Raw genomic sequence first — 11,428 nt, 5'->3', positions numbered from 1 at the left:
TGAGGGCATTATTCATTCTGGGACACACTAATGGGGGCATTATTCATTCTAGGGCACACTAATGGGGGCATTATTAATACTGGGACACACTAATGGGGGCATTATTAATACTGGGACACACTAATGGGGGCATTATTAATACTGGGGCGCTAATGGGGGCATTATTCATTCTGGGGCACACTACCGGGGACATTATTAATACTGGAGGGTGCTAATGGGGGCATTATTCATTCAGGGGCACACTAATGGGGGCATTATTAATACTGGGGGCGCTAATGGGGGCATTATTCATTCTAGGGCACACTAATGGGGACATTATTAATACTGGAGGGTGCTAATGGGGGCATTATTCATTCAGGGCACACTAATGGGGACATTATTAATACTGGGGGGCACTAATGGGGGCATTATTCATTCTGGAGTGCACTAATGGGGGCATTACTCTTTTTGGGGGCACTAATGGCACTTAGGCTACTTTCACACTCGCATTTTGTGCGGATCTGTCATGGACCGCTTGTGAGAGCCCTGAACGGATCCACAAACGGAAAGCCAAAATGCCAGTGTGAAAGTAGCCTTAGAATTAGAGTACTTTCACACTTGCGGCAGAGGATTCCGGCAGGCAGTTCAGTCGCCGAGACTGCCTGACGGATCTGTCAAAATGTGTGAAAACTGATGGCATTTGTCAGACGGATCAGGATCCTGATCCGTATGACAATTGCATTGAAATGCCGGATCCGTCTCTCCGGTGTCATCCGGAAAAACAGATCCGGCATTTACTTTTTTTCAAAAAAAATTCGGTTTGAGCACTCGGGACGGTTCTGGCATTAATGCATTTCAATGGGAACAAATTTGTTCTGGAATTTTGTGCAAGTGTTCCAGAATTTTGGACGGAGATAAAACTGCAGCATGCTGCGGTATTATCTCCGTCCTGAAAAGGCGAAAAGACTGAACGGAAGACATCCTGAACGAATTGCTCTCCATTCAGAATGCATTAGGATTAAGGCTACTTTCACACTAGCGGCACGGACCTCCGTCAGGCTGTCATTTGAACAGCCTGTGGGATCGGTCCTGCTGCTAGTGAACGTGTGCCCCCGGACTGCCGCTCCGTCCCTATTGACTAAAATGGGGGCGGAGGCGCGGCGAGAGGCTACCGGAATAAAACTACGACATGTCCGACATTTATTCCTGCAGCCTCTTGCCATGCCTATGCCCCACCCCCATTATTGTCAACGGGGACGGAGTGGCAGTCCGGGGGCACACGTTCACTAGCGGCAGGACCGATCCGACAGGCTGTTTAAAAGACAGCCTGCCGGAGGTCCGTGCCGCTAGTGTGAAAGTAGCCTAAGGGTACTTTCACACTAGCGGCAGGAGGGATCCGACAACCTGTTCACCCTGTCGGATCCGTCCTGCCGCTATTTCGCCGTGCTGCTCCGTCCCCATTGACTATAATGGGGACGGGGCGGAGCTTCGACGCAGCATGGCGAAAGGCCGCCAGACTAAAAGTACTGCATGTTCGACTTTTTAGTCCGGCGGCCTCTCACCGCGAACTGCCGTGCTGCGCCGGAGCTCCGCCTCTGTCCCCATTATAGTCAATGGGGATGGAGCGGCGGGTCCGGCGAAATAGCGGCAGGACGGATCCAACAGGGTGAACAGGTTGTCAGATCCGTCCTGCCGCTAGTGTGAAAGTACCCTAAACTGATCAGTTTTTTGGGGTATTGAGCCCCTAGGACGGAACTCTAATGCCGGAAAAGAATAACGCTAGTGTGAAAGTACCCTTATAATATAATTAAACGTTACAACATGCGCTGTTTACGTTTTCTGCCACTGTGGGGCGCACTATTACAGCCGACGCCAAGCAATACAAGCTTGGGGACTGCGTCTGCGCAGCTCATCCGCTCATGTAGGGCAATACAATGATAATATGTCTGCTAAGCAAGCACTGGAGAAAACGGTGTGTGAATAAATACATGGCAAATCCTCTTTATTAGAATATCACTCAGGTGCAATTGTAAAGAAACGCATCCCGCTCACACGAGACATTTTGTTGTAGCCACTCGACTTCCTATGAAATGTCACCAATAAAATGGCGGCTTTAGCGGCGCTCTTTGGAGGGAGGCGGTGTTTTGTTTTGGTCGAGGAATGATGACGTTATGAAAGGCGACTCTTGGCTTTACCCTGGCGGCTTCCTTGTGTTCATCGGTATAACGTGCAGCCGTCGCTTCTTCTGGTCGGTGATATGACGTCAGCGCTAGAGAATTATATCAACCGTATCCTGCGGCTACAGACATGGTGCTCAGGGCTTCCAGATGGGCTGTGTGTTTGTACCGGGGTGGGCTTCTTCCAGATGGTCAGCAGTTGCCCTTGTTTTTATGGCCCAGACCCCTTATCCTTTCCTCAGATCTAACTGGGGCAGGAATCGGCATACATTTTGTCACTATGGCCAAGGCACTGGACCTTGTCATCTGCAGCTGGGCAAGGGTTAAACTGTCCAATGTACTTGGTTCAGGGTCTCTGCTTGCTGGTGTTGAATGGAACATCTGTCCAGAGGCTGAAATCCTGTCCTGGATTTACCCTTTTAAAAGGGTATTCTAGTCTCCCAAAAATGTCTGGGACCTGCACCTACCTCCATAACAGGTGTTGCTGGACCCCCGTCCCACCTGGTGAGGATGAATGAATAGATGGCCATGCACTTCTATGGGAGTTACATCTCGGCTGTTGATGACTCCCACAAGAAGTGAATGGAGACAGCCATGCCTATTCATCCACTGCCTGGACATGGCATCCTCATTTTGGGGATGGATGTGGGTCCCAGAGGGAGGACCCTGTTGATGTACCATGAATGTCTTAGATTCAAGTACCCCTAAACAGTCCTCCTAAAGGGGCTTCTCTGGGTAGGAAAAACCTTATTACAGCTGTAACAATATCAAGCTTTTACTATACGGAGAGCAGAGTCTGTTCACATCTGTTTTTATGGAAACCACAGCGCAGTTCCCGATCTCTTGAACAGCGGTCTCCACCAGGGCACCAACCCCGCAAACACTGATAATTGGGGTATGCCATGTTCCGTTGTGGCTTGCATCATGTGCTGTTCTTACTACCAGGTGTGCAACGGAGGCTCTATAGCAGGGACGCAAAGCTACAGTTTCCATCATGCCCGGACAGTCTATAGCAGGCATGCTCAACCTGTGGCCCTCCAGCTGTTGCAAAACTACAACTCCCAGCATGCCGGAACAGCCTACAACAGGGCATTGTGGGAGTTGTAGTTTTACAACAGCTGGAGGGCCGCAGGTTGAGCATCCCTGGTCTATAGCTATCGGAGCATGCTAGGTGTTGTAGTTTTGCAACAGCTGGAGGCCCACAAGTTTAGCATCTAAAGTGAGCAGAACCCTTGTGTACTCAAAAGCTTCATGCTATAGAGCAGTGATGGCGAACCTTTTAGAGGCTGAGTGCCCAAACTGCAACCCAAAACCCACTTTTTTATCGCAAACTGCCAACACAGCAATTTAACCTGAATACTCACTGTACTTAATCATTCAGCTAGAATAGCTTAATAGCCTACATTCAGTGCGCCGCCTGTGCTGCTGAATGGCAGGAAAAGTCTAAGGCATACTGGTACACCATAGACTTTTTCCAGGGTGCGGGTGCCCACAGAGAGGGCTCTGAGTGCCGCCATAGGTTCGCCACCACTGCTATAGAGGCATTTCCTTTAGGCCTCATGCACACGACTGTATCTGTTTTGCAGTCCGCAAACCTTGGATTCCACCCATGTGCCCCACACCACTGTAGAAATGCTTATTCTTTTTCCGAATACAGACAAGCATTGGACATGCTCTTTTTTTGTACAGCTGTGGAATGGACGTGTGGGTGTGGTCTTTTGCGGCCTCCTAGAAATGATCGGGTCCGCATCCAATCCGCAAAAATTGAAGATTGAATGCAGATAAAAATATCTTTGTGTGCATGAGGCCTTACCTGGAAAACCCGCTTTATAAGTCATGTACCTGTGTCACTTGGACATGATCGGGACTAGGTAAACTAGAGTGTTTCCATTCACTGACCGCTATCAGGGGACTTAAAGCGGTTTTGTCACTTCAGCAAATAGCACTCCGTGTGCTATCAGCATCCGTTGCTCCATTCCGTGGCCCCGCAAAAAAAAATCTAACCTGTCCTATTCTTGTCCGTTTTGCGGACAAGAATAGGCATGTCTACAATTGGCCGCCCGTTCAGTTCCTCAAATTGCGGAAGGCACACGGGCGGCTTCCGTTTTTTGCGGATCTGCGGTTTATGGACCGCAAAAAAACAGCATGGTCGTGTGCATGTAGCCTTATATGGTGACCATTCAGATGATTGGCATGCATGTAAGACATGGACAGCTGCCAGAGCAAGAGGGTCCCAATGTTGGACTCAGTGATAGAGAAGGGTTGTTATGGGGTAACCCCTGTAAATCAGGGTTCTTGTGTTTTAAGTATGGATACCCTGTGTACTGTATGCAGCCTTAACAGATCCTGCAGGAACGGTTGCGGTTATAACGGCCGACGGAAGGATGATTGTGGTAAGAAATATTATTCACCTTTTTACTGCTTATGTGTAATTTGTGTAAAAGTGCAGCATTATGGCGTCCACCGTGCTTAGTGGGACACGTGTGAAATGTAGGTACAGCAAGCACGTGTCATATGTAGAATAGATTTGATGGGTGAAAGACACACCAGTGTGAGCATAGCCAGTGCCAGAAGACTATAGATTAGATGTCTGTGACCGTACCACATTATGCCTAAGCCCGTTCTCACCACATGTGGGGCATACAAAGAGCAATCTTAGCTTCTTGTGCAGCTGTCTTGACTTTCTTAGAAAATGTCAGCTATTCGAGAGTAGACCCTCTGATGTGCCCCATGAGACATTATTTACATGGCTGTGGTGGTGACATGCCCATGTGCAGCTAACTAGAGATTGACTGCGCCAGTCACATATGTAGACGGAATCACTTCAGCCAAGTAATCCAAGCACCAGGGTAGCAGCACTAGAATGACAGGCTATACGAGGGTAAGTCATCTCCCCCCAGCATGTTCTGTCAGTGTTAGAGAGCTGAGCTTGTCTGTGCAGGGTTAGACATGTCTGGACATGCAACACACACAGCAGCAGTTCAGTCTGATGAATGCAGTGGAAGTGACAGGATGGCAAGTGCAGTGTAGTGGGGGTCTACAAAGAAAGCGAAGGCTGTGGAGCTTCGTTCCATGATAAATTCCTCACAAAGGAAATAAATAAGCCTAAAGAAATCTAAGGATGATTGCTGTAACTGGTGATGATGCACCTTGCCTACTACAAAGTAAAGTTTTGGGCCAAGCTGTTTAAATGGTTTAGGGAATCCATTGTAGATGACCACCTTTCTGGGTGACCTGTCGAAACATCTTCAGAGGAAATGTGCCATAAAGTGAAGGGCATGTCAGTTGGCACAGTTTCCAGTATCATTCATGTTTTGATGTCAACAGTCATTTCCTGGTGGGTGCCACAAATGTTGACACCTGAGGAAAAAAAACTCGTCAATTAGCCATGAGAATTTAGACGTGCTTACAGAAAATCCAGGGGACTTCTATTCTCAAATTATTACAGGTGATGAAACATGGGTCCACCACCATGATCCAGAGACCAAACAAGAGTCCATGCATTGGAAGCAAGACATTTTGTGTACAGTAGCCAGCTGGAGTAGTTATGGAACAGTTTTTTGGGATACAGAAGGCATTTTATTACTATAATTCATGCCACACAATACAATTACTGGAGACACCTGTGCTTGAACAATGAAGGCATTACATGAGGCAAAGAGAAACTGCTGTGGGAGGTTGTCTGAAGGTTTGTTGCTGCTTCACGACACTGCACCAGCTTGCACGTCTTGCAAATCACAAGGAATGCAGCTTCATGGAGCGTAACCATCCACCCTACAGTCCAGACCTGGCTCCCAGTGATTACTTTCTCTTTTGGAACCTGAAGACATTTTTGCATGGGTAACAATCTCCTGAAGATAATACAGTCATAGAGGCAGTAACAGGGTTCCTGCAGCAGCAAGAAGTCCACTGTTCTGAGGGCATCTGATCACTAGTGAAGTCGAATAAGTGTGTTGAAGTCAAAGGGGATTACATTCAAAAGTAGTAAGCTTTCATTTACAGGTAGATATTTTTTTGAACACCTCTCATATAACATGGGAGTATCAGCCGTTTCTTATTTTATGCAGCCTCCCTCTTTTGGCAAGGTTTTCCCGGACAAGCCTATTTATTTTGGATGATGACCCCTTCATTTAGGACTGCTATGTTGCACCCAAAGTTCACTGATAGTATAAAACACATTGGTCACATCATATAGGCTGTAATCTAATCTAGTGTAAAGACCCCTTTACACTGCCAGCAAACAATGATTCTGTATGGGGCGAGCAATGGCATTAGCGATACTGCATGTAGTCTCCTCCACTGACAAGCAGGCGATTGTCGGGAAGGAACACTTACTCTCTGACAGTCGTCTGCTCGCCTGAACAGTGTAAATGGGTGTTTATCCGGCTGGCTGGTTCATATTTGATCCTGTTTAGATGTTGATGGTCAGTTCTGCCTGTAGGACTACTGCATTTTCTCCTTTCCTATTTCTGACATGGCTTCCTGTTTTTCTCCTAGGGAACGCTTAAGGGTTTTGATCAGACTATTAACCTCATTTTGGATGAGAGTCATGAGCGAGTATTCAGTTCATCACAAGGAGTAGAACAAGTGGTGCTGGGACTGTACATTGTACGAGGAGACAATGTGTAAGTATCATTGAGTGTTAGGCCTCATGCACACGACCATAGTTCTGGTCCAAAAAAATGTGGACCCATGTCATCCACGTGTATGGCCCATTTTGCGGACAAGAATAGGCAGTTAAATCTGTTAGCAGTTTTCTGCTGCTAGGTTTTAACCGCTCCAATGCTTGCCAAGAAGACAAGATCTCACTTTTTGCGACTCCTGTGTCAAAAATTAGCAACTACGCTGCTGTGTACATGTATTTTTACTTGTTTCATTACATGCTGATTTTGGTGCAGATTCTGTGCCTTAATCCACATCCCGTGCAACCCTGTTTACATGCATCCGAAAACTTCTGTGGATTTCCAACTGCACGGTAGAAAAAAAGGGAATTTTCTGCCATAGAAATTAATGCTACTTATTTTGGTTGGAAATGCTGAGGATTAGGCCTCAGGCACACGACCGTTGTTTGTGTCCTGTACATAGTGAAAATCCAGAAACAATGCTTTTTGTCAGCAGCTGTTTTGGTGTGTGAAGCATGCAGCATGTTTTTTTTTAGTTTTTCCCCATAGGCTTCTTTATGGAACTTGAAATGCCAGAGGAAACATATGTTACGAATGTAAGGTCTCAATCACACAACCATATGTATTTTGCGATCCACAAAAAAAAGATGACATCCGTATTGCATCTGTTTTTTTTTTTTTTTTTTTCGGATCTGTAACAATACCTGAACTTCTCCGCAAAACATACAATATTTTTTTTTTTTTTTTTTTTTTTTGCGGACCCATTGAAGCGAATGGTTCCACGTATGGACGTGTAAAAAAATATAATAATGCATATCAAAAAAATCACCAATGAACGCTTGGTGTGTTTTGAAGTAAAAAAAGCAAAAAACTGTGTTCTGTAAGAAGGCCTTATTTATTTATTTTTTCTCCATGTGGTTAAATAAGGGTTTTTAAACACTGTTTGAATAGTGTATATTTGGTGGATTGCAGGGCTATTCCATCCAGACACCTCCTATAACAAAACAAAAAAGGATCTATCATAACACAACTAGGCTATGGGTGTTGGATGCCAATGTTAGGCACGCTTAATGGATACATCGGGAGCGGATGCCCTTTAATCTGCTCCTTTATTTTTTGTGTGAATGAGGTTCAGTAAAACTTAAGGACCGATGCTGCGTGTTCTGTAGATGCACTTTTTTCCCCTAAATGTTGTATAATCTCTTCACCTTATAGAACCAACACTGTATAATAACCTCTTTTAAGGTGCATGCTGAATTTTTATGGGTCCAGTAACTAGTACACATGTGCTGACAATGAACGGGTTTTACAGTACAAGATTATGGACATTTTTGTCTCCTCAGGGCTGTGATTGGAGAGATCGATGAAGACACAGACTCTGCACTGGACCTGGGGAATATTAGAGCTGAACCTCTGAATTCTGTTGTAAATTGAACAGATGTGGACATACACCTAGAATTGTATTTTTTTTTTTTTTTTTTATTACTGCCTTTTGGATGAATTTCATTCTGCATCTTTTTATTAGAAGTGTGTTCTACCTTATGTACATTAAAGTGTTTATACGTTTTTATGTTCTGTAATGCTACTACTTTACTGTTTTGTAAGTTTTCTCAAAATTGAAAATCAAAGCTCAGCTCTCATTTCTTAAACTGCAGTACAAAAAGGTGGGTGCTTCCAGTTTTTTGGCTTGGGGAAAAAAACACCATGAAGGTGTTGTTTTGGGTGGTTCGTAACGTGACGGGCTATATTATTTTTTCTAAGGTCCAAAATTCTGTCCTGAGTAAAGGAGGAACTAAACCCTGAACAAACCAAATACATTTAATCTACAGTGTACACACATTTGTTCACAAGGTGCTCCCCAAACTGGCACCATAAGCTGCAGAGAACATTTTCTTTCCACCACTCTTCTCCATCTTCAGCTAAGGAATGGCTAGGTGAACGTGTCTGATGTCACATACACTGAACAGGAAGTTCAGGAGAGGGATGGGGCTTAACTACACTGAAATGCTGGCAGATCGTTCTGCCTTCACTACTATAGGAGTCCCTGCTCTTGGTCCTATTTAGGAGTAAGGAGGGGGATTTTTGCTTGGTAGATTTAGTATTGTGCCGAGTCCATTACAGATCCATAGTGGAGTAACCCAGTTTTCCTGGGAATTTAAAAGGCAAATCTACCTAGTCGCGGCACTGTTTAGAAGTGGGGAAGAAGGGGGATTTATTGTGGTAGATTTAACAGTCTGCAGTCTATTACAGTTTCACATGGTGGGAACCTACCTTTCCCAGGAACCTGAAAGGGAAATCTGCCTACCTTTGGCACTATTTAGGAAGGTAGAAGGGGATTTTTCTTGGTAGTTTTAGTTTTCTGCAGTCTTACAGTTCCACATGGTAGTAACCCAGCTTTCCCAGGAACCTGAAAGGCAAATCTGCCCTGCTATCTATTTAGGAATGGGGAGTGGGATTTATCTTAATTAGAAGTGGTGAAAATGAAAATTGTCTTAGTTGCCCATAGCAACCAGATTCCACCTTTGATTTTCCAAAGGAGCTCTGAAAATTGAAAGGTGGAATCTGATTTGGTGCTGTGGGCAACTAAGCCAGTTTTTTGTTACACCGGTTTTGATAAATCTACCCCTTAGTGTTCTGTAGTGTAAGAAACGGAGTGTTAGAGGCACTTGTCATGTAATCCAGCAGGGGCTTCAGAATGTGCAGAGAAATAGTGCAAATGATAATCTTGGAGACTGTTGACACCTAGCAGAGAACTCACGTTATACAGATAATGAATAGCAGGTGCGCACACTCCTGCCTGACATGACACTGTTCTGTAGGCTAGCACAAATCCATCTCACAAACATCTTCCTTCTGTAAAGAAGCAAAGCACAAATTGACCGTGCAAATAGTGAAGCCTCACAGGGATAGGGATCCAAAAAAGTCACACAATTAAGGAGATAAAAAGTATAAAACATCAGACATGTTCTATGTCTGCAAGCCTGACTTGAGTTTCACAATCGGCTTCTTCCGAGGCATGCAGAGTCCTACTAGACCCCACTTAGGGCTCAAGCAAACGAGCGTGTGTGCCCCGTGCCTGTATTGTGAACTGCAAACAGCAGCTCCGCAATATTTTCTCTCCTTAAAAATAGTACAAAATAAAAATGCTATAAACTCCCACTTTTAAAATACACACCGCACCTGAAACTGTTTCTTTTAGGTCCCATATTAACATATGGTCATTCAAAAATAACCATCAATAAACATAACCACAACAGAGCCATATTATATCAATTACATTATCATACATTAATCCAAACAGGCAGTGATGATGTTTTGGGGATATTGTACCTAAACTATAAATCCAAAATAACGCTGGTTGATATTTTGTACCTCATGACCCCCTTTCCATTTTAGGTGCATCAGTTCTATTCCGTGAAACTTTAAATCCTGTGGAGAAGAGTTATGGTGACACAGAGTCAGTTTCCAAACCAATGGAGATATTACACATGTGATCTTCTATGAGCGTGTTTAGTTTAGATGATCCAACCCAGCCCCCCTTCCCCCATCAGCCCTTGTCCTACCACCCCATCTACCCGTACCCCTGCAAAACTTGCTAGTTTTTATTCTGTCTTGTTGACAGGATTATGTTTATTTATATTAAGATTATGTGGTTATTGTCTTATATGACTTGTTTTTGCACTTTATTTCTATCTTTATATGGATCTAAAGAGGTTGTGCATTTGTTTACAGCTATAGTTAATTGGTACATTAAACTGTGCATATTTATGTGTGATTACAACAGTAAGTATATAGTAAAGACTCCCGGGCTCTGTTGGTGGTGGACCTTGTCCCAGCCCTGGACCGCGTTATACCAGTATAATTCAGTAGACACAGGTCGTGCTCCAAATTCTGTGTATAACATAATGAAATAATAAAAATCTGGCTGCATGGGGACCTTACAGATGGCTATTGATTTTGTCAGGGCCGATGCAAGGATTTTTGCCAACACAAGCGAAGCTACATTTTGGCGCCCCCCATGCAGCTCACCTGGCCCTGGTCCCGTCTGCAGCAGCGGGCTTCTCCTCTGTGTGGTCCTGGTATCTTCTCTCTGCTTCAGACAAATCGCTGGTTTGAGGACCGTATTTTTTGCCCTCTAAGACACACCTAGGTTTTAGAGGAGGATAATAAAAAAAAAATATTTTCCATTACACCTCAGGTCAGACCAGCAATCAGACCCCCAATGTTAATCAGACCTCAGCTCACAGCCCCAATCAGACCCCCAATGTTAATCAGACCCCCATGTCAGCCATCATGCCCCCCATATCAGCCATCATGCCCCCCATATCAGCCATCATGCACCCATTTAAGCCATCATGCCCCCCATGTCACAATTCTCCCTCTTTATGTTAAATCACCCCCCTATGTCACATCAGCCCTCCATGTCACAATTCTCCCCCTCCATGTCACATTTTTCTGCCGTCCCCCAGGGTGCGCCCGAAGGCAGCCGCTTGGTCTGCCTTATGGTAGCACCGGCCCTGGATTTTGTGAGCATCATATAGTGGTGGCAGCAGCCAACAAAGATCATTTATATGTATCTCTATGTGAAGAGAATCAGAATTTGGAGCCGAAAAGGAAAAATTATGAAATTAATTAGTACAGAAGTTTATA

The 11,428-nt window shown here is 44.7% G+C and overlaps 1 protein-coding gene across 1 annotated transcript; it reads left to right on the top strand.

The window, feature by feature from the left end:
• Positions 1-2,123: 2,123 nt before the first annotated feature.
• Positions 2,124-8,345, top strand: LSM8 (LSM8 homolog, U6 small nuclear RNA associated). The gene is made up of 4 exons (XM_044280291.1): positions 2,124-2,267; positions 4,509-4,549; positions 6,654-6,781; positions 8,122-8,345. The coding sequence occupies exons 1-4, from the start codon at positions 2,237-2,239 to the stop codon at positions 8,210-8,212; spliced, it is 291 nt and encodes a 96-aa protein (XP_044136226.1). The 5' UTR covers positions 2,124-2,236; the 3' UTR covers positions 8,213-8,345.
• The last annotated feature ends 3,083 nt before the right edge of the window (positions 8,346-11,428 follow it).

The sequence above is a fragment of the Bufo gargarizans genome, chromosome 2, assembly GCF_014858855.1.
Source record: "Bufo gargarizans isolate SCDJY-AF-19 chromosome 2, ASM1485885v1, whole genome shotgun sequence".
Taxonomy (NCBI): domain Eukaryota; kingdom Metazoa; phylum Chordata; class Amphibia; order Anura; family Bufonidae; genus Bufo; species Bufo gargarizans.
Note: the sequence above shows the minus strand (reverse complement) of the source record. Positions and strands in the feature narration are given on the sequence as shown.